We start from the raw sequence: 24,843 nt of genomic DNA, 5'->3' as shown, positions 1-24,843 counted from the left end.
AGTCAAGTTTATAAAAAAACTTCAATCAATAAAAGATGCTTATTTTAATGTCTCCTTTAAAGTAAAGAAAAAACATAATCAAAAATGCAAAAAAAAATTTTGGTCGTAAATTTTCGGTCCTAAAATCGGGCCCCTTTTGCTATATACCCCAACCCAGTGAAGGTGCCTGACCTAAGCCTGACCGGAATATATGATCACGCGTCATGTTGCAGAATTTTACTTAAAAAATATTTTTCATACTATACTGAACAGTCATACATACATGAGAATGAACAGCGCCCTCTTGACAATTATCATATATTACTGGTCAGGCTTTATATTGTATACAATTGTCTTTTACCCATGATGAAAGCCTAGCTTACTAGGTTTATGGTTCCGTAATTCAATATCTTTGCACATACGTCGTCAGTCAACAGAAATCAGTATGTTTGTCTCTTTCTTCTTAACCAGCCAATGTATTCCTTTACACAGATTTTCGTTTGTACATGCACAAGAACTGCAACTGGGTTCTGGAAGGCTATTACCAACTGGGTGAACGGATTGCGGACCACAAAACCCGAGAGCTTGACTACAAGGTGTGGACTAACGAGGGCAAGATCTAGCGGTGAGATGGACATTGCTATTAGGGCCTCCTTCTGGGTGGTTACGTTCGGAGGGCTTGGCTATGCCATGTTCAAACTGGCCAAACCTAATGAAGAACTGCTGAAGAAGGTCATTATATTATTATTATGGGCTGATTGTGATGTTTTGTTCATGTAGCTTTCAAAATTGTATACCTAGTCGGCTCATAAGTTCTGTCATATACATAGTATCAAATAAAATCAAAAGTTTAAGTTTATTCCGTATAATTTGTACAGCGTTTGAAAGCTTATAAACTAGAGAATCTAAATGTATAACATTTATTCAAAATGACCGCCATAATTATCTACACAGGCTTGAAGTCTTCATGGCCAGTCGTCAATGGATTCACGCACCACTTTCATGTCGATATTGGCCACTGCCGTAGCAAGAGATTTTTTCAGCGAGTCTAGATTTGCATGAGGTTTTGAGCACACCTTTTCCTCTAAATACTGCCATATTTTATAGTCTAAAGGATTAAGATCTGGGCTAGAGGAGGGCCAATCTTCATGCCGTATAAAGTCGATTTTATTGGAGGCGAGCCAGGCTTGTGTAGACTTTGCCTTATGGGCTGGAGCAGAGTCCTGCTGGAAAACCCAATGCTGGTTTAGAAACATCGTATGGGATAGTGGTTTCACAATATTAGTCAACACCGTGTCTTGGTACACTGGCACTAGTTTTTACTCCTTTCTCACAAAAATGCATACTAGTGACGCCCGCATAAGAAACTCCCAGCCAAACCATCACAGATGAAGGGTGATGACCTCTTTGAATACGGGGAATGCTATTAGACGCTTCTTTACTATTGCGAGCGTACACTCTATCATTTTGTTTATTACAGTTTTCTTCTATGTCAAAAATTTTCTCGTCCGAAAACAGTATACAACGGTGCTTATTTTTAGCGTACTTCTTCAATAAAGCTTTAGATCTTTTAAGCCTTAAAGCTTAAAGCCGACCATTGAGAAGATGGCCAGTTTTTCGTTTATAAGCACGAAGTCTCAGGTCTTGATTAAGCACTCTTTTCACCGTGTTTTTGCTCAAACCCATCTGGAGGGCCATAACTTTTGGTTTCCTAGCGGGATTTCTGGCAATGCGTGCCCTAATTGCTTGTACAACCGCTGGAGTCCTAGCTGTACGCGGACGACCGCTTCTTTTCTTGTCATTTAAACTAGAGACCTCACTGTATCTTTCTATGGTACGATACACAAATCTTAGAGAATTTTAAATTTTCAAGTAGCTTAAAAATTTTAGTCGGCGAGTGACCACAACGATATAGTGCAATTATTGCGGTACGGCTATCTTTAAGCGTCCACTCCATGTTGAAGAAAACAGAAAATTGCAAAATTATACTACTCAAATATTTAATAAAGATTCGAAATTCAAATGCAGAACGGTTTTTGTTTTAGGAGTTCCAAATTTAAATTTTAAAGGCCAGTGACAGAACTTATGAGCCGACTAGGTACATACTCATACTTCATATACATTATTTAATTTACATTCGTTTTAACATTATTTAATTTACATTAAAACTGTTAATTGAATCCCATTATCACTGCATATATTGTGTATAAGGGAGGAAAAAATCCTAGCAGGAAAAGTTTTTCAAAATCAATTTTGCACTGGACTGATGTTAAGAAAAAAATTATGATTACATAATCAAACTTGACCTTCTACTGCTCTCTATTTTCTTTATAACAATGAAATGATCTTTGAACAAAACTGAGTTGAACTGCTTTCACAAAGTAAATTTAAGATTTTAGGAACAAATTACATTTCACCAAAATTTTAATAAGTACTAAATTCTTACAAAAAAAAGGGAATGGTTTTTAGGTACCTTTTAAAATCTCAAGTTTAGGATCTCCCCTTAATTGTCCTAGTGAAAAAAAAAAATAGAAACTGAGCAAAGTTCACACTAAAATGCAATTAATTTAATTCCATTACACTGCATTTATACTGTCTAATTTTCTTGTAATTTCTTTTCTACAAAGATGTAATAAAACTATATAGTACTGAATATAGCACAATCGGATTAAGACTAACTGCGAAACTCTAGAACAGTCCTGAAATTTAGTATGTACATATATAAATTGAAGGCCCCTTTTTCTTGTCCACACCATTTAACATTTGGGGACCTCTAGGAATCGGGAGGACATGAAAAAGAGACCTTTAACTTGTATGTGTATATGTATATATGTATGTCTTAATCCGATAGTGCTAATGACACTATGAACGCCGGGCCACCATACAAACAGTTTTTAGCTAATGATGATGATGATGAAGATATGAATTTGCTTATCATTAAAACAAGTATGATCAATATTAACAATTTTAGAATGAAATTTATTTTTAGTATTCCAAACCTCAAAAGGAAATATCGGAACTCTTATAGGATCATTTGTATGTCTATCTGTCCGAACGTCTGTCATACTGATTCGAAATGTAGCCTTTTGGGGAGTAAATTAAAAGTAAAAACCAAAGTTTTACAAATGCAAGGGCTACTTTTGAGAATCCCAAATATAATATATATTTTTATAAGTTTTAGATAATGGTTTCAAAGTAATTTAAAGAAAGATGCTAAAATTTACCATTGATTTGTCAACAGTTTTAATTAGTCACTAACAGGTGGATAGTTTTTTTGTAAAAAATGAGTAGCATGCTTGACTTGATAATTTCTAAATCATTGTTGGGATGAATGTTGAGCTATTAACAACCAACGGGTTATCCCCACTAGTTACCACTAAGTTGTTACCAGTGGTAACAACTGACAATTTTCTTCTCACCTGATCAAACTGGTAACAACTGAGGGACGATTTTCCCAATAGTTACCACGAACTTGGTAACCAGTGATTTTTTTTAGTAAGTATTTACCACCAACATTTGTTAGTGTTCAATACTAATACATCTACAAACCAAACAGTGTTGGTGGTAACTACTGTAATTTTTTCTCAGTTGTTACCAGTGGGAACAATTTGATGGTAACTAGTGGGAATAACCCCAATAAACTCATTATTATAGTTGGACTTGAATTTGGAATCATCCAAAGTCATAATATGATTATTGTATTTTAGAATTAATTTCATACATACAATATTTGAAAAGTGTTGTGAGGTATATATTATATTTATTGTTAATATAATCAATTTTTACCTGCTTTTTGAGCCCTATTTTGAATAAAATAATCAATATTTGTATCAATTTGTGGAATCACAATGGTTGTATCAAATTGATGTTATAGCAAAAATTATTTATTATAAAACAGGTAAATCATGCTTTCGGTTGAAAATTGCATAACATAACATGATAATATATGACCTCTATAAAGACCTCCATGGCAAACAATTTCCTACTTAAAAAACGTAAGCGTGAGCGTCCAGTTTTAATGTTTGTGACATGTCAGATTCTCTATCTATTACCTACCTTCAGTGTTGGCCGTAATTGTTAATTTTAATTAACCATTGATCAATTGCATTAACCATTAGTTCCGCCATTAACCAATTGCATTACGCACCAATTGCATTAAAGTTAATTCGGATTAAATTATTGAGACGTTAATGGCCATTAACTTTAATTCGGATTAACTTCAATGGCCATTAAAGTTTCAAAATATTAATTAGAATTACTCTCAATTGCATTAACGTAATAAAATTAAATTCGTGATATTTTAAAATGAGAGCAAAATGACCCTGACTGAACCCTGGCAGTAGTAGCAGTACCTACTACCTAGTGGAATTCAGGTTTGGTGCAACATAGACATATGCGGTTTTGGTCATTTGAATCGTCTTGATGAGCACTTCGGAGAGCCGTACCCATGATAGAGCTGATGCTGAACCCTGGCAGTACATAGTGGAACTAAGGTTTGGTGCAACATAGGCACGCGCTGTTTTGGTCATCCGACTCGTCTTGATGAGCACTTAGGAGAGCAGTATCCATGATGGAGCTGATGCTGAACCCTGGCAGTACCTAGTTCATCTAAGGTTTGGTGCAACATAGGCACACGCTGTTTTAGTCATCCGACTCGTCTAGATGAGCACTTAGGAGAGCAGTACCCATGATAGAGCTGATGCTGAACCCTGGCAGTACCTAGTGGAACTTAGGTTTGGTGCAACATAGGCACACGCTGTTTTAGTCACCCGACTCGTCTTGATGAGCACTTAGGAGAGCGGTACCCATGATAGAGCTGATGCTGAACCCTGGCAGTACCTAGTGGAACTGAGGTTTGGTTGACATATCACTCAAATTTGACAGATTGACAGTTTTTGTCATTTTCAGTGAAAATTATCTTTTTGGGATATAATTTAGCACCAAGTGACATTGTTAAGTGTAGATTTATACAATCTGTCAAAATTGTCATTTTGTGACATTTTGTCATTTTTGGATCCCAAATCGAAACTGTTTGTCCGATTTTGATAGGACCTTCAACATTAGTCATAGGATGGAAAATGTAGTTTGACACATCTGTCAAAACTGTCAAAATTAACAGTTTGACAGTTTTTGTCATTTTTAGTGAAAATTAACATGTTTTGTTAGTTTGGTACTAACTGACATAGTTTAGTGTTGTTTGACATATCAGTCAAATTTGACAGATTGACAGTTTTTATCATTTTCAGTGAAAATTTTCTTTTTGGGATAGAATTTTGCACCCAGTGACATTGTAAAGTGTAGATTTATACTATCTGTCAAAATTGACAGTTTGTGACATTTTGACAGTTTTGGATCCCAAATCGAAACGGTTAGTCCGATTTTGATAGGACCTTCAACATTAGTCATGGGATGGAAAATGTAGTTTGACACATCTGTCAAAACTGTCAAAATTGACAGTTTTTGTCATTTTTAGTTGAAATTAACATGTTTTGAAAGTTTGGTACTAAGTGACATAGTTTAGTGTTGTTTGACATATCAGTCAAATTTGACAGATTGAAAGTTTTTGTTTTTCAGTGAAAATTATCGTTTTGGGATAGAATTTAGCACCCAGTGACATTGTTAAGTGTAGATTTATACTATCTGTCAAAATTGACAGTTTGTGACATTTTGACAGTTTTGGATCCCAAATCGAAACGGCTTGTCCGATTTTGATAGGACCTTCAACATTAGTCATGGGATGGAAAATGTAGTTTGACACATCTGTTAAAATTGACAGTTTGACTGTTTTTGTCATTTTTAGTGAAAATTAACATGTTTTGTTAAAGTTTGGTACTAAGTGACATAGTTTAGTGTTGTTTGACATATCAGTCAAATTTGACAGATTGACAGTTTTTGGCATTTTCAGTGAAAATTTTCTTTTTGGGATAGAATTTAGCACTCAGTGACATTGTAAAGTGTAGATTTATACTATCTGTCAAAATTGACAGTTTGTGACATTTTGACAGTTGGATCCCAAATCGAAACGGTTTGTCCGTTTTTGATAGGACCTTCAACATTAGTCATGGGATGGAAAATGTAGTTTGACACATCTGTCAAAACTGTCAAAATTGACAGTTTTTGTAATTTTTAGTGGAAATTAACATGTTTTGAAAGTTTGGTACTAAGTGACATAGTTTAGTGTTGTTTGACATATCAGTCAAATTTGACAGATTGAAAGTTTTTGTCATTTTCAGTGAAAATTATCGTTTTGGGATAGAATTTAGCACCCAGTGACATTGTTAAGTGTAGATTTATACTATCTGTCAAAATTGACAGTTTGTGACATTTTGACAGTTTTGGATCCCATATCGAAACGGCTTGTCCGATTTTGATAGGACCTTCAACATTAGTCATGGGATGGAAAATGTAGTTTGACACATCTGTCAAAACTGTCAAAATTGACAGTTTGACTGTTTTTGTCATTTATAGTGAAAATTAACATGTTTTGTTAAAGTTTAGTACTAAGTGACATAGTTTAGTGTTGGTTGACATATCAGTCAAATTTGACAGATTGACAGTTTTTGTAATTTTCAGTAAAAATTTTCGTTTTGGGATAGAATTTAGCACCCAGTGACATTGTTAAGTGTAGATTTATGCTATCTGTCAAAATTGACAGTTTGTGACATTTTGACAGTTTTGGATCCCAAATCGAAACGGCTTGTCCGATTTTGATAGGACCTTCAACATTAGTCATGGGATGGAAAATGTAGTTAAATTTTGGTAGATATTATAAATCTACACTTAACCATGTCACTGGGTGCTAAATTCTATCCCAAAAAGATAATTTTCACTGAAAATGACAAAAACTGTCAATCTGTCAAATTTGACTGATATGTCAAACAACACTAAACTATGTCACTTAGTACCAAACTTTAACAAATCATGTTAATTTTCACTAAAAATGACAATAACTGTCAAACTGTCAATTTTGACAGTTTTGATAGATGTCTCAAACTACATTTTCCATCCCATGACTAATGTTGAAGGTCCTATCAAAATCGGACAAACCGTTTCGATTTGGGATCCAAAAATGCGAAAAAGGTCACAAAATGTTAATTTTGACAGATTGTATAAATCTACACTTAACAATGTCACTTGGTGCTAAATTATATCCCAAAAAGATAATTTTCGCCGAAAATGACAAAAACTGTCAATCTGTCAAATTTGACTGATATGTCAAACAACACTAAACTATGTCACTTAGTACCAAACTAACAATTTTCACAAAAACTGTCAAACTGTCAATTTTGACAGTTTTGACAGATGTGTCAAACTACATTTTTCATCCCATGACTAATGTTGAAGGTCCTATCAAAATCGGACAAACCGTTTCGATTTGGGATCCAAAAATGCGAATAAGGTCACAAAATGTCAATTTTGACAGATTGTATAAATCTACACTTAACAATGTCACTTGGTGCTAAATTATATCCCAAAAACATAGTTTTCACCGAAAATGACAAACTGTCAATCTGTCAAATTTGACTGATATGTCAAACAACACTAAACTATGTAACTTAGTACCAAACTTTAACAAAACATGTTAATTTTCACTAAAAATGACAAAAACTGTCAAACTGTCAATTTTGACAGTTTTGACAGATGTGCCAAACTACATTTTCCATCCCATGACTAAAGTTGAAGGTCCTATCAAAATTGGACAAACCGTTTCGATCTGGGATCCAAAACTGTCAAAAATGTCACAAAATGTCAATTTTGACAGATAGTATAAATCTACACTTAACAATGTTACTTGGTGCTAAATTCTATCCCAAAAAGATAATTTTACTGAAAATGACAAAAACTGTCAATTTGTCAAATTTGACTGATGTCAACCAAACCCTAGTTCCACTAGGTACTGCCAGGGTTCAGCATCAGCTCTATCATGGGTACTGCTCTCCTAAGTGCTCGTCAAGACGAGTCGGATGACTAAAACAGCGTGTGCGTATGTTGCACCAAACCTTAGATCCACTAGGTACTGCCAGGGTTCAGCATCAGCTCTATCATGGGTACTGCTCTCCTAAGTGCTCATCAAGACGAGTCGGATGACTAAAACAGCGTGTGCCTATGTTGCACCAAACCTTAAGATCCACTAGGTACTGCCAGGGTTCACCATCAGCTCTATCAAAGGGTACTGCTCTCCTAAGTGCTCATCAAGACCAGTCGGATGACCAAAACAGCGCGTGCCTATGCTGCACCAAACCTAAGTTCCACTAGGTACAGCCAGGGTTCATAAGGAGGATGAGTAATACATACTCAAAACTTTTACAAGTTGTGTCTTGCAGACCTTTGATCCATTGGACGCCTTTATAAAATTATGATATTTCTTCTTGTTAATTGTTAATTTTCAATCACATTTTAATTTTCATTAAAAATTGATTTAATTGTTAATGGTTTGTGAAGCCATTAACCATTAGTTCGTTTTAATTGTCAATGGTTTGAAAAAAAATATATTAATGGCCATTGATGTTAATGGCCTAATTCATTTTCCGTTAATGGTTAATGGCCATTAACCTTTTCAATGGTTAATTTTTAATGGTCAATGGCATTAACGTTCGGCCAACACTGCCTACCTACCTCTATCTATCTCTACTTACTTGTAGCAGTTTTTATACGGTTTTTTTTTTATGTTACAGTATGATCAAGAATCGAAGCACACTGACACAAGAAAATTAGCTAATCAAACCTTAGGTGTATTGAAAGAAGCGGCAAAACAGGATTCCGAGCTTAATAAGAAAATTGAAGACCTAATAAAGAAATAAACATGAATGACAAAAACACAGTGTTAGAGAGACTAAGCAGAAGAGATGCACAAAGACTGGAAAAGCTTCACAAGGCACACAAGGCTAGAGAAGAAGTTGATGCCTGTAACGAAAATGAAGAATATTTCTCTGGAGCATTCAAAATAAAATCAGAGTACATTGAAGACTTGCTCTCCCAAGTACCCACATTAGAAATTAAAACTCTCCCATCTCACTTTGACAATATTAAGAAAGAAGTAAATGAGCTACAAAAATATGTAATCACGTCAGCTTTGTTCTTGAAGGAGTTTAACATGCGCAAATATTTAGGAATAGTTCAAAATCTACAAACAAAATGCTATGAGTTAGAAGACAGATATGTACCAAGAAAAAAATTTGGTTTTACTAGAAAGAAGTTGCCTAGATCGGATAATCAAAAGCAGAACTTGGCGGATGAACATGATGGCGCAGGAAAGACAGAGAGCAACAAATGGGACGAAAAACTTTTTGGATTTGATCTAAAGGAAAATGAAATATTGGCATTGCAAAATGATGAACTATTTCAAAGGGACGTGACATTGCGCAATCTGAAAAATTGCACAGTTAGTTTAAAGGGTGTCATGGGCACACTGCACATGAATAACCTGGACAACTGCGTTATTCTTTCTGGCCCCGTAACTTCCTCCGTTTTTTTAGAGAAATGTACAAACTGCAAGATTGTTGTGGCATGCCAGCAGCTGAGAATGCACACCTCAACAAAATGTGATATCTATTTGCATGTGACAAGTAAAGGTATTGTAGAAGACTGCACAGAGATTAGGACATCACCATATAACTTGAAGTATGATGATTTAGAGAAGCATTTTAACATGTCATTGTTAGATAAGAAGAGCAATAATTGGAACTGTCTAGATGACTTCAACTGGCTCGCTCCTGATATCCCTTCCCCCAATTGGTCTATTTTAGATGTTTCTGATCGAGTCAACGATTGGAATGTATACTGGTCAAAAACTCCTTGAAGATAATTAAAGAAAAAAAAACTGGTATTTAATTTAATATTTGTACTAATCAAGACTCAAACATTCCGAATGGGAGTTGCAATTAAGCTTCAACACTAAATAAAATTCTAATAATTAATAATTTATTAACCTTCCGGAAATAATTCGGTCTCAAGGCATTAAAAATTTTATTGAATTATTTATCCCTAAAATACATGTAAAACCTGTAGTTTGATATGGAAGACTAATAAAATTGGAATTTGTTATAATAATTACTTAAAATCTTTGTCTAACTGCTTAGTTAATCTACATTAATATAGATAGTACTTGTTAGATTGGAAAACAATTTATGTAATAAAGCATTTTATCACATTATATTTTGTTATATTATTAAACATCAGTTTGTATTGTATAGGTATAGGTAAAAAAGTTATGGTTGGGGGGCCCAAGAGAGGATTTTTATAGTTATTTGAGCGCGTCAGTAAGATCGGACTACTACTGTAATATATTGCCGCCGGCCATATTTGTAGTCGACAAAAAAGGCCGATTAGTCGGCCTATTATTAGTTACAGAAAAAGAGGACATAAACAAAATAAACAGCCAATACTAATCAAATGTTTTATACTCATTTTACTCAAATATTTATTTAGGGTGCAAAATTGGTTTTTCTACAGTAGGTAATAATAATAATTATTTATATTACTTGAGGCGCCTTTAATTAAGCTGCTAGGACCTACTATGATGCCAACCTGAAAAAACGGGTCTCTTAAGAAAAGTCTATGTTAGTATAAAGTGCTCAAACGCCAACAGGGAGAGTGAGAGTTTTGCTTTGAATTTCCCTGCGAGATCGAATTAAGTATGAGATAATCCGCATGGGAATTATTAATGTTGTATGTGTGATTGCAGAGCACATTGCTCGTAAAGTCCATAGCCATTGGGGGTGGGATATTTGATTTGCCACTACGTACGGGAAATAAGCTCCTGGGAAGGTCCCCAACAAGGTTTACTGCTGCGATCAGCAGTACCGATGAACAATGTCACTAATAGTTGAATTGGGACACCATACGACTAGACGTTAGTTCCATGCAGCTCGGAACATCTTTCAGTTCATATTGTAAATAGTTCGACGATGCAAAGAGCAAAACAACTGTTTTTCTAATGCACCCGAACTTAGACAAAGCTGCTGCAGTGGCCATACGAATGTAACTTTTATCGGGAAGTAACGATTATGAACTTAGCCGACTAATCGGCCATCCGAGCGCCGATTAGTCGGCCAAAACCATAGTCGGTACATCACTAGATGTTAGTGATATCTTGCTATTTTATGGAGTCTACCACTTTTAGCCGTCTAATCTTGATCCGTTGGTTGCCGAGGGGTTCAACAAATCGTTTAGAAGATTTTGGATTTGTACGCATTTCCTTAATCTGACGGTTACAACGCTGCAAGTGTTATTTATACGTCATAATTTCATAGGTTTGTTGTTTAAAATAGTGTTTGCTATCAAAATCACTGCAGAGTTATCTTGGTCTAACTCTAGCTAGAGCTATACTGAATGAAACACACCCAGCTTGTCGATAAAAAAAAGACGCGAAATTGAAATTTTCTATGGGGAAGTTCTTCGATTCAAAATTTTTTATATTTACCGCCTTTTACTACTGACAAGGTCGCTATGCCAGAGTATAATCGAACGAGCGAGCGAAGCGAAGTTCTTACATTCAACTTGGCTTACACACGGTTGGCTAGGCTAAATTTGTTCTACTTAATTTAAATCAAATTGGGTTTATGAGCAGGCTCGATCAAGGGGTTATTATGGAGCCGAAGAGCCTAGAAGGCCAAAAAGCTATTTGTGAGGATTCTTGCTATTCTGGTCATCTTATTTGCAAGTGTTAGATATTTCCTGAGACTGTTCCTATTAGTAATATAGACTGGTTTAGTTGTAGGCTTGACAGTCTACACCACTAAAGAGTTTATTTGAGTTTATGGTATTATTGTAATTTAATGTTTTATAAAACATTATCAACATTGTTATAAATATTGTTAATATTTAATAGTTGATTAATACCAGTAAATGTCTAGTATTATATCTTAGCATACCTAAACTGTTGATTAAAACAAAACGCCATTGATATGAGGAATAACAAAACGCAAGTGTCAAGACTGACTGAGAATATAAATAAAAACATTTAGAACGCTTTGTAAAAATAACATTAAACTACATATTATTCAGCAGATAAATATAGTTTTAATTGGTGAATCCACCAGCTGTTATTACAAGAAAGTATGGTCGAGTTTGAATTTTTTTACAAATGATATATTTCTGTTGCCGCTATAACAACAAATATTAATAAAAACAGAATAAAATAAATATTTGTGGCGTTCTCAATCAAAAGGTACCACTTTGCCAGCAATCGCTCGGTGTAAGTGTCAGAAGGGCTACTACGTGTTGGCTTCGGCTCCACGCAAGCCTTCTAAGTGTCCAGAACCATTGTTCCGCGATGGGTGAGAGCATAATTTAAATTTTTCATGTTTTCACCAAGATTAGCTGTAAGTATACTTCGCGTTTAGACAGCAGTTTTCTATGCTTCTGTTAAAGGTACTTATAGATAGGTACCTCATGATGACTGACGCTCCAATAGAAAGTTTTTCTATTTCACGCCAAAGAATTATAACGCCTTTAACTTCACATTTAAATATTTAACGATTTTGTTTATTATTGTAACCAGGGTGCGTAACCCGCATGCCTATCGTTTCCGATACGTAGCGAAGGAAACGCAGCTGTCACTGTCGCACTAATATGGAAGAGTGATAGAGACAGCAAGTTCGGCCGAATTTCACCTTCCCATTCAAACGTTTCGAACGAACGAACGAACGAGTTTCGTTCTCATTTTAAAACTACGTGTTGAATTGTAACGAAACTTGACACATACAATGACATAAGGTATATCTATGCGTGTAATTATAGTTGGTCAAACCAAATTGTCAGTAAATAAGAACAAAAAAAACTGTACTCATCCTTTTCTTTTGGGTGCTAGTACTAGTGTAAGACAAAGATAGTATGATTCGTCTATGTTTGAAATGAGACAGTCCTTTGACAAACTATAGTTAATATAGCTCAAGCTTATAAAACAAATGAAATAGAGCAAAAACAAGTTTTGTAAAAAAAAACAAATTCGCTGTATTTTTAGGGTTCCGTACCTAAAAAGGAAAAAACGGAACCCTTATAGGATCACTCGTGCGTCTGTATGTCCGTCTGTCTGTCCGTCTGTGACAGCCTATTTTCTCCGAAACTACTGGACCAATTAAGTTGAAATTTGGTACACATATGTAAGTTTGTGACCCAAAGACGGACATGTAACGTAAACAAATTAATTTTAAACATAGGGGCCACTTTGGGGGGTAAATGAGAAAATAATAAAAAATAGTTTTTCAAACTATATCGTGTTATATATCAAATGAAAGAGCTCATTGTGAGCATCTCAAATATATTTTTTAAATAATTTTAGGATTAACAGCTTAGAAGTTATTCAAGAAAATAGGCAAAAAATGACCATTCCCCCCTTTATCTCCCAAACTACTGGGTCTAAAAATTTGGAAAATATACACTAAATGGATCTTTACCTATAGATTACAGGAAAACCTATTAGAAATGTGCAGTCAAGAGTGAGTCGGACTTAATTACTTAGTTTTTGATCCGACCCCTACGGGTTTTTTATAGACATTTTACTCGTATTTCACAAAAAAATACATTGTTTATTTCATTTCATTTCATTTCATTTATTTGCACACATGGACAACATATTAAGTATTTACACCATTTTTTGTGAACATGTACCCTGGAAGGGTGTAGCAACATAAGTACTTAATACTAAAAACTTAAAACTAAAATAATTAACTTACAATAAAATTAATTGTTTTAACATTAGTATTTATATGTATATTATATGCTTTGTATTACTAGGGCCACTTATCATTCAAGAACTCTGTTATATCGTAATACACTTTGTTCACTAGCATGTTTTTTAATTTATTTACAAACGAAACGTATTTCTCTTCTGATTTTATATCATTTGGTAATTTAAAGTCTGTAATGTACGGAACCCTTGGAACGCGAGTCCGACTCGCACTTGGCCGGTTTTTTTTAACTATGGTATCCGAAGCTACATAAACTAATTACAGGCATATCCTATTGTAAGTACAAAGTTTCAGAGCAATCTAGCTAGTCGTTTTAAAATGAGAGCGTAACTACGTTTGTATGGAGTGGAGAACCGAGAGCTGGAAAGAAATATAGTGACCGGACCACGGTCGCTGCCCGGTACGCCTGTCTGTTACAGATTTTATTTTGTCCTTCCCTTTTTTAGGGTTCCGTACCCAAAGGGTAAAAAACCGGCCAAGTGCGAGTCGGACTCATACACGAAGGGTTCCGTAACTTCCGTAACGGTCACCCATCCAAGTACTGACCCCGCCCGACGTTGCTTAACTTCGGTCAAAAATCACGTTTGTGGTATGGGAGCCCCACTTAAATCTCTATTTTATTCTATTTTTAGTATTTGTTGTTATAGCGGCAACCGAAATACATCATCTGTGAAAATTTCAGCTGTCTAGCTATGTAGCTATCACAGATCACGAGATACAGCCTGGTGACAGACGGACAGCGGAGTCTTAGTATAATAGGGTCCGGTTTTTACCCTTTGGGTACGGAACCCTATTACTAATAAGGCTCCTCTGTCCGTCCGTTTGTCTGTCTGTCACCAGGCTGTATCTCATGAACCGTTGAAATTTTCACAGGTGATGTAGTTCCCCTCGGTGGGCGAGTGCGACTCGCACTTGTTCGGTTTTTTAATACTAACGCCATCTGTTAGAAAAATAAAGAATTAACATTAGTAGGTACGAATGTTAATTCATTATTTTTCTAACAGATGGCGTTAGTAGTCATACAAAGTGTTATTCCTTTATTCTATTTTTTTATGTTTATAAGATGATATTTTTATGTTTGATAACACATCTAGACATGAATTTAAATGACTATGTTAAATGTCAAAGCTAACAGTGCTATAGTTTTTCTGTAAAGTGTGCCACAAGAATGCATAGATTGTCGAATAGTGATAGGGTTCGCGGTTCGCTCGCCCTAATTACCTTCTTATAATATTTGAGTGCTATATTCGGTTCAGATATATTTTAAGTAATTTCTAAATAATTATGATGTTAATATAATTAACTGATTAAACTAAGCATGTGTACAACATAAAAAAACATTAATTTTAGTATGGTAGCAGCAAAGAGGATATAATAAGATAGAGCGGTACTGTCATAGTAAATTTTGTAACCCCAGTAAATTCACTGCCATCTATCGACACACCTTAAAACTAAAAATATATAAAAATACGATAAAATGTATTTAAATATGGATAAATGATATTTTTTTTATTTGCATTAATTATTTTTATGATTTTGACTCATGTTCTTTCACTGATATGCGTTAAAATTGTTAAATAACAAACGAAACCGTCAACGCCATCTATACGACAGTAGGCCAAAGCTAGTAGCGCCCTCTGATCGAGAATCAAATTTTCTTTATTTTCGAGGCACGTTTTTTCCTTAGTCTGTATCCATCTATTACGGAGTTATATCTATCTTTAGTAGCAGTGTAGTAACTTTGAATATTAATTGGTATCCCCAATTGTCAAACTCACTAGGGTGACTATGATGTCGGCACGATGTGAACTGTGTTTGAATGACATAAATGGAAACATGTGTATTTATTCACACGATGGCGGTAGCGCTTTTTATCAAGCGTTGTTGGATTTTCAACTTTAAGGCCCCTCCAGACTATGTGCGTGAATCGCGGCGCGACTTCGCGGAGAGAACATATCGCGACGTTGACGTATGACTCCACACTCGCAAACTTCACGGCGATTTCGCAGTTTGGTTTTTGCCAAGATGGCGGAATTGCATCAGCTTGTAGTGTGTGTACTATGCCTCACCACCACATGTACGTAGCTGTAGTATAGAATAGCATGTACGCGTTATTTTAACAGAATATATTCGTATTTAGACACCAACAGTTGTATCATTGACGCCACACCTTACATGGCGATCCTGCCAGTGCGGCCTTGCGCTGCGCTGGCGGCGCTCCGCGTCCGCCAGAAACGTACGAGAACACATTTCGAGGCAATTAAAAACAGTGAAAGTGAGTAATTCGGCAGGACGATAAACAGTGAATTCAGAGAACTTATGGTGAAATGACGGAACCTTGTTTTTTTGTCTGTGCTATGGCAAAAGGTGAAAACGGACACTTCCAATAATAAATATGTAATAAAAAAATAAAAAAACAAACAATGTAAAATATAATTGAGTGCCTATGAATACTCCTCGGACAGTGAAGTAAATAAAATAAAAGTGACTGTAAACGTGACACAAATAAGAATGACCTTATTAAAAATAAAAATTAGGACTTATAATTTTCGTGACGATGGTTGGTGCTGGGCGTTGTTCGTTTCGGTGGATAAGGGCGTGTGGTCTGCAGCTACGGGTGCCCTTAGCCAAGGCACAAGGTCCAGCGTATCACAGTGGTAGTTAAAAAATTAGTAAAATAAAAGTGGAAAACAGACATTATACAATTTTAAATGACTTCTATTTTTAAAGTTTTTAATTGTAATTTTTTCAGACATTTAATTTTGTAATTGAGTGTGAGAACGTAACGAATCTAAGTAATTAAGTACGATAATATTTTATAAATGAAAATGCCGCTAGATGAAGAAACACATATGGATAAAAGGCCATCCTATAACGGAGAAAGTAATTAATTTTCAATGTTTGATATATTTTGGTTGCACATTATTTTCATTTTTTTTTTCTTTGCTTCGTGCATTTATCATTTTTTGAAATAACATTATTATACATGAATCTAGTATAACTGGATCGGTCATGAGGAGTGGGGGAAAATGACCGAACGGGATAGTCTTATGTATCTTTCAGTAGGAGTAGCAGAGAAAGCGCTGTTATTGTTTGTCCTTGTCATAGTTTCACTTTTCCACCGCTGCCACAACCGAGGTTGTGGCAAACAAATAAGTACGTGACATATCATGTTTGTTCGTTGCTTGTTTAATTATCGTTGTTTTGTATGAAATTGTGCTTTCTCTTATGAAATATAGTGATGGTTAGCGTTTTGAATGCTTGAACTTTGATAAAATACTGGTGAATTGTTCTGTAATCGGCTGTAATAGCCGCTCTGAGCAAAAATATGAGATCATAACCTTTCACACGTAAGTACGGTATTTTACACCTTTCTCTTAACGCAATATGTGTGAATAACATCGTAAAATTACGTTACACTCAAAGCAATGTAGAATCAAACGATTTCAATAAAAATATCGCAATTATTTACGCAAATTAACAAAACATTACTTGTAAAATGATCCTTTTTATGGGTAATTTTGACCTCGAAGTTTTTTCGTACTTCTAATTCCAAAAAATAAATAAACAAATGTTGTGAAGATTAAATGTGGTGTACATTAATTGGTGTGATTGCCATTTGTGATTTCTGTAAATTAAAACCCATAATACATTTTATTTTACGTTTTATTTACTAAACATGTTTAGTTTTGCGTGCCTTGCGTTTGCCTGCGCGAATTATAGGAGGTATTTCATTGTTTATACGCCTAAAAAGAACGGCCCATTGACATTTTATTTAACAATTTTTTAATACCGTGAAACAAGCTAACTTTGCCTCCAGGGTAATCGCCCCAACGTGATATCAAATATTGGGGTAATTTTTACCAATATGGTATCCCCACGTTTATGACGTCATCTATGTCTATCCCTTACGGGCGCACGCGTATAGCTGGTCTATGTAATGCTAGGTCTATGTTATTATATAACTATGGCGGTCAGCGAAATATTATCGGCGCGTGTCGATAACTTAGTATAGGTTAGAGCACGCGCTGATTGGATTAAGATAATGTCTGTACCGCCGTAGATTAGAGATGTATAAAACACTTGATTATGATTTAATAAATCAGTCTAAGTCTACCCGTCAACGGTACCTTTTTCTCACCCAACTACGTTCCTCTAAAGTATCATAATATCTTTACCTATACTAGTACATGACACACTTTCATCCTTCACGAATATAGCCCACATGACGGCGGCGCGTGTACTCCTTAAATGGAATGGCACGCGGAGTCTGTCATTTCATCTCACATTTCAGCACTGTTTTAGATCTTTTGAATTCAATATGTAATGGTATTAGAACAAATTTAATCATACATATAAAACTTAACAGTTTTTTTTAAATACCAAATAATGCTAAAATATACTGTTATACCGCCTTTTAACCATATATCATATTATTATTATTATACTAGATGAGTAATGTTTTTAGCTAAGGATTATTTTGACTTTTAAAATGTAATTTGTAACGGAGTTGACATATAATACGGACTTGACGGATTAAAGATTAAAGTGAGATTAAATGATGACAATATTGATAAATGAATCGGATTGTAAAAAAGAGATGTAAAAACCAAATGTAGGATTGTGATCGTTTATGGGTTTCAGCGATCAGTAACAGTCTATTCACTCTTGTTTTAAAGAGACCGAGGTCATATTGATCAGGGAATACAGATGGCGGGAGCGCATTCCATTCCTTAGCCGTCCGTACCAAAAAGGAGGAGGCAAAACGTTTCGTCCGAACGAATGGAATGTGGACCACGAACGGGTGCATTCGCTCCACGCGCCTGGATGTCCGATAATGGACAGGGGAAAGTGGGATCAGGTCGTGCAGTTCCTGTGCGCACTCCCCGAAATGTATCCGATAGAACACCGATAGGCAAGCGATTCGACGGCGATGCTCAAGGCTCTGTATCCTTGACTTGACAGATGGGTCATCGCCAAAGAGTCTATGAGCCCGGCGCTCTATTGAGTCCAGGGCCGCCAGCTGATATTTAGCAGAACCGTCCCATAGGTGGGAGCAGTATTCCATGCACAAGCGGACCTGTGCTTGGTATAGGGAGAGAAGCTGATTCGGCGTGAAATACCGCTTCACCTTAAATAGGACACCAAGTTTTTTGGCAGCAGTTTTAGCCCTAGACTCAATAGTCGACCCGAAGTTTAAGTTTGATTTTAAACTTAGACCAAGAAGCTCTAAAGTGTTGGTCACGGGAAGGGACACATTTCGGAAAGTGGGAGCCAATGTGAACTGGCTCCGTTTTGCGGTGAATTATTAGTTGGTATAAGAATACTTAGGATTATTTTAAAGTTGGAGTTTATGGCTTGTGGTTTTATAGATGTTTGAAATTGTAAGTATATGTAATGTAAAGATTTAAAATGGAATAGTTTTAAGAAAAAAAAATGTAATATGGTTTTTGAGCGACAGTTGGGGAGATGGAATTGTTGTATGATCGGATCGCATTTTATTTAAGTAGTGCTTGGGAAGGCTGATTGATATATGAATGTGTGAACGTAAAAAAATATTTAAAAAAAAGTACCTTTCGTATCTTCGTTAGCCCAAGAGGCGGCCTTGAACGATTAGGTTAGCATGGGTACACCAAGACACAAGGCAGGTAGGGAATCCTTGGATGTCTGACCATGATTCGATCGAGCATCAATCGTGGAGACTCCTTGGACACATGGAAGGATATAATGAAAGGATGTGTTAAAATAACTGCCTGAATGAATAAAATATAAAGTATGTTTGCGCGTTTAAAAAAAAATACCTTGTGTCTTGACCAAATAAATATATTGTTATTACAAGGTCGGCCGACCACGAAATATGCTTTATGTACCCGTGTCACAAGTAATGCACGCTAAAGGTGCACTATTGAAATAAGTAAATAATACAATGTGAAGTATAAGTCATAATTGTATAATTATGAGGATTAACTGACGTCAGAAACATAAAGTGAATAGGTACCTATACATGAAGTTCATAAAAAATACTTTTATCACGGAAAAAACATTTAACAATTATTTGCGGGTATGCCAACGTAAAACGTTTTAATTAATTAAAGTTTAGTAAAGGTATTCTTAGTGTTTCTGTTTTGAAAGTTTCATCTGATATCTTATGTATTTGTATGTATGTATATTGTATGTATTTATATGAATATTATATATACAGATATATGTATGTATGTCTATGCCTATCCATTATTTAACTATACTTGTATATATGTAATCACTATGTTGCACCGCCTACAAATTATCTGCTTTGCCCGAAGGTTGACTGGTAGAGAATGTCTCATAGCATTAAGTCCGCCTTTTGTACGATTGTATTTTCTTTTGTGCAATAAAGATTAAATAAATAAATAAATAAATAAAGTTAACATATTTGTAGTTTATTTTTATTTTGTTTAGATTTATTATTTTATAAATAAGTACATAGTAGTTATTTTTGTGTATTCAAGTAAATTTTATTAAGTTAATTATGTAAAAATAATTAAAATAAAGTGCTTCGTTTCCTCATCAAGGCATACATAAATATTTTTTATAAGATTTTTATAATTTTGATATCAATTGTATTTTTTTATTGTAACCAAACATTTTATAAGCACATTGATGCTTCATTATGTCTAATTTTCTTTTAAATTTAATGTATCTACTGCTTTAATAGCGTAATAAGTTTGTTTTGATGTATAATCCTTTTTTTCTGTAATTATTATTTTATTATATTAACTAAATGTACTATTCAGTGCTCACGTAAAAAAATAGATTAAGTTTTATATTTTAATCATTTTTTTTCTTCAAGGGGGGAGGTGTAGTGTGTTTACTATGCCTCACCACCACATGTACGTAGCTGTAGTATATAATAGCATGTACGCGTTATTTTAACAGAATATATTCGTATTTAGACACCAACAGTTGTATCATTGACGCCACACCTTACAAGCTGATATCTATGGCATCATACGTGATTAAACTATTTTTCCATTTTGTTTTGTTGTAAAGCCGTAAAATATAGCCGCTTTATATAATATAATTATTATTTATCTTGCCACATGTGAGTCAAAATAGTGTGTAATGTGGAGTTTTGTCAGTTCGCGCTTCGCGCCTCCTTTGACGCGGGCTAATAAACCGACAAAAAACGGGGAACTAGGCGCGAAGGCGTGAACAACTTTGGTGAACAATCTGCGAAATCAACGCCACACATACGTTCGCGGCTTCGCGCCGTGATTCGCGCATGAGTGTGGAGGGCCCTCTACACCTTGGTCTTTAAATCGAAATTAGCTTGCAGGCCGATTCAAGCGCTTTTTCAACGCGCGTAAATAAGTGATTGAATTACACAGATGGAAACATGTGTATTTATTCACACGATGACGGTAACGCTTTTTATCAAGCGTTGTTGGATTTTCAACTTTAAGCCTTGGTCTTAAAATCGAATTTAGCTTGCGGGCAGATTCAAGCGGTTTTTCAACGCGCGTTTGAATGACTCAAATGGAAACATGTGTATTTATTCACACGATGGCGTGGCGGTAGCGCTTTTTATAAAGCGTTGTTGGATTTTCAACTTTAAGCCTTGGTCTTTAAATCGAATTTAGCGTGCGAGCAGATTCAAGCGCTTTTTTAACGCGCGTTGAAAAAGCGCTCGTGATAATGAGGCCTGATTCTTATTACGTACATAATGTAAAAATAAGTTTACCTAAATAGGTATAACTTTATTTCGGCATGTTTAATTATTTGGTTGATGTTATGAGAGCTATATAATTGCCTAAGTTTAAATCCAAAGTCCATAAACATTACAGCCTCACATTTATACATGATATTTAATTACTGAAACGTTGGTTCAAACTATCTATATGTGTAATCGATTCTATATAGGCTGGACTTCTTGTACCTCGGCAGAGGGGAAATACTGCGAATGCCGCCTCCCTTTCGTGTTGCTCGAAGTAGCCAGTTGATGAAATGACAAAAATGCTTTAGATGCAGATTTTCAAAGATTTTCATTCAAAAAAGTGGATTATAATTATCTTAGGCCCTTTATCGACCTCTAAAAAAGCGAAGTCGCGAAATCTTTATACAATTTTATTGTGCTGATAAATCGTCACATCTTCTTCTTCTTCTTTTAAAATTATGGCTTCAGCCCAGTGGGACTATTTCGCCAGTATCAAGGTATTGAGAGGTTTACAAACGACAAAAATTGTACGGTTGTACAAGACAGTGTACGGTGATAGCTCTTGTAAATCGATAGCTAGACTTTACAAGAAGCACGTGGACTACCGGCCGTTGACTCCAAGATGGTGGTTAAACGCGCTTCAAAATTAATTCTCCATTCACTGCACACTACCACATTAGTTTACTGTATAATAAGCTATCGATATTACACTTTAAACAATATTAATAAGCAAAAAACAAAGTAATTAATCACGATGCTAACTATCAAGATGGCGCTCGAACCGGAAGTCCCAATCGTCACATCTGTAGAGCCCTTTTACACTTTGACAGTGACAGTGACAAGGTTGACATTGACATCAATGTAAATATGTAAATAACATCAACAAAGTAAGCTGAAGTATGGCTGAAGCGATAGGAAAGCACAAATGAACAAGGAATTTTTGACTTGGAAGACACAATCAATCAAAGGCTGCTTAAGTATAGTCATTAGTGGAGAAAATACGTGGGATCTGCTGACAATACAATAGAACATCGGAATATTTTAAATTTTCTTGTAACCTAATAACGTAAAAGTAAGTACACACATTTTACTGTTACCAAGTTTCTTTTGTATTTTACAAAATTAGCTTCTCATTTGTGCAAACTCGTTGGGTTTCACTAGTAAATTAACTTCCTTATTATATATGGTCTAAAAATGTACCTACTAAATGTTTAATTTGCGAGTGACTCATTTTTTTTAACGGAACTAGAGCGTCACACTACTTTAATTGTATAGTACGAACAAAGCCGCTATTTATATCCTTGTTTTAGATGGCGCGCGTAATAACTTGGACGGTGGGAGTTTTCCTTATTGCAGTTATTGTTACAACAACTGCAGATAAAAAACAAGATGAAAAACCTGCTTTTAAATTGACAACTGTTCCTTGGGCGGCTGCTTTGGTTTGTGCTGCTGTACTGGGAGTCATCATCTTTTGTTTCTGTACTAAGATTATTAGTTTAGTTTTAATTGCTATTATTATAGCAATTTGTGGTGGCTTAACTTATCTTTATCTCAAATGATTTTTCGATAAACTCTGTTCAAATTTTTACTTAACTGTCCATACGCTTCAGGATGTAGATCTGCATCTTAGGTAGTGAACTTTAATTTAAATGTATGCATGGATCCATACTATACTAGCATACTAAACAGATTCATTGTGAGATGAATAACGACAAATTCATGCTTCAAATATGACAACTAATGAAGCTAGCTTTATATATGTGGTAACTGGTTGTTAAAATTTAATCTATTCAATTACTACAAAGCAAAGAGTGCCATCTTCTTCACCTATCTAACTCTCGGACATGACTTTTCTTAGACTATACATATAATTCAATCAATGAACAAAGATTTGTTAGAAATCAAACATTGTCTAAACATCTTAGTCCTATAAACTGAAATAGATATCATAAACTAAAGATAAAGTGACCAAGTCCACGGGTGGCCGAGGTGGGAATCGAACCCACGTCTTCACCTTCAGCTTACGCGGCTAATGTCCTGACCACTAGACCACTCGGCCACAGGGGTAGACTTGGTCACTTTTTCTTTAGTGTATGATATCTATTTCAGTTTATAATTTATATATAGTAGTGTGACTACTTAAAAACACAAATCAAAATATTTCATTAAATAATTTGATTTGTTCCCTAGTTGGATCTTAGTCCTAGCAACAAACATGTATGTACAAGTTGATGAACAGAAGATGATAGTTTCCCTCGGCTATTTATGGCCAGCCATTGTTAATTTGTCTTTATCTCTAAAATCACAATTGGGGATTGGGGCCTAATTTTTACCTTAAAGTGTAATATTTATAGGATAATTATATATGTACTGAATGCCGAGAAACACAAATTATAACTTGACCTTTCGTATGCCTCGTTATGTATCCGTCCAAGCTACTTGGACTTTGAATATTATAAGATAAGATTTATTATGTTGCTTCAACAGTTTTTTTTTTTACAAAGCATTTGGTAAATTTTTAATCACTCAGTTATTTTTAGGTATTGTCATTTTCTATTGAATATTAAATTCTTTGCAACCTTTCATTAGTAGACAACTCATGGTGATTAGGAATTTTCATGCTTAAACAGTTAAGGTAATGGCTGAGATTTGTACAATTGTTTTTTTACTATTTCCTTTACCATAAACAATAATTAAACATATAATGTCATAAATAGGCTTTATCCAACAATGTCAATATATGGCATTTGAACACACACAATAGTAGCTATTTTAAACATGGTGTTACAATAAGTTGTCTTCTTTGAGGGTATCTAATCTTTAAAAACTACCCCAAAGCAAATTTTAAATTATGTATACCTAGGTAATAAGTATATAGTAAAAAATTTGAAAAATCTGTTCACCTTGAATATTGAATATAATTATATTCATTACATATAATTTAGTAAATATTTTAATATTTGTATTTACTAATGACTGACTTTTAAGTAGGTAGGTATAGGTATTGAATATCGAAATATTTATTTAATGAATGCTGCATAATTTACTAAGTACCTGCTAACATTTCGAATAAGTAAGTAGAATCTCTTCTTTTAATATTTTTTTGTGATAACACTGTAAGTACATTTATGACTGTTACTTGTAGTAGATGTATTATGCATTGCATGCATATGATTTATAAAACAATAACTGTTGAGTTTATTCAATTATAATTATGTTGATTCATTAGGTTAAACAAGTGGATTATAGCACAATACTAATAACATAGGTAGGTATTTCTTTACAAATGGTTAAGGGGTTAATAAAAATAAGATGAATAATTAGATAATTACTGTATCCCTTTTGGATAATTATACATTTTATTATTTATAAATATTAGGGTTTTACACCCTGGATATAATAGTTGTATTTTAGGCTAGGTAAATTGAAACGCACACTTACTAAAATAATAATAAACGGTTTGGTGACTTCTTCCAGAAA

At 34.7% G+C, this 24,843-nt stretch overlaps 1 protein-coding gene and 1 long non-coding RNA gene across 3 annotated transcripts; both read left to right on the top strand.

Moving 5' to 3' along the window:
- Window positions 1-471: 471 nt before the first annotated feature.
- LOC134741673 (tubulin-specific chaperone C) lies at window positions 472-10,129 on the top strand. 2 transcript variants are annotated; one of them, XM_063674552.1, is made up of 3 exons: window positions 610-711; window positions 8,655-8,748; window positions 8,808-10,129. In XM_063674552.1, exons 1-3 carry the CDS (start codon window positions 610-612, stop codon window positions 9,776-9,778), a joined length of 1,167 nt encoding a protein of 388 aa, XP_063530622.1. In that variant the 3' UTR covers window positions 9,779-10,129. The 2 variants fall into 2 exon arrangements, with proteins under 2 accessions (XP_063530613.1, XP_063530622.1); XM_063674543.1 differs by lacking the exon at window positions 610-711 and adding an exon at window positions 472-604 and having other exon boundaries at window positions 8,655-10,129.
- A 12,113-nt stretch (window positions 10,130-22,242) lies between these two features.
- LOC134747237 (uncharacterized) lies at window positions 22,243-24,843 on the top strand. The gene is made up of 2 exons (XR_010128305.1): window positions 22,243-22,435; window positions 22,674-24,843. It is a non-coding gene; the product is annotated as an uncharacterized LOC134747237 (long non-coding RNA).

This window comes from Cydia strobilella, chromosome 1, assembly GCF_947568885.1.
Source record: "Cydia strobilella chromosome 1, ilCydStro3.1, whole genome shotgun sequence".
Taxonomy (NCBI): domain Eukaryota; kingdom Metazoa; phylum Arthropoda; class Insecta; order Lepidoptera; family Tortricidae; genus Cydia; species Cydia strobilella.
This window is presented reverse-complemented; position numbering and strand designations above follow the sequence as displayed.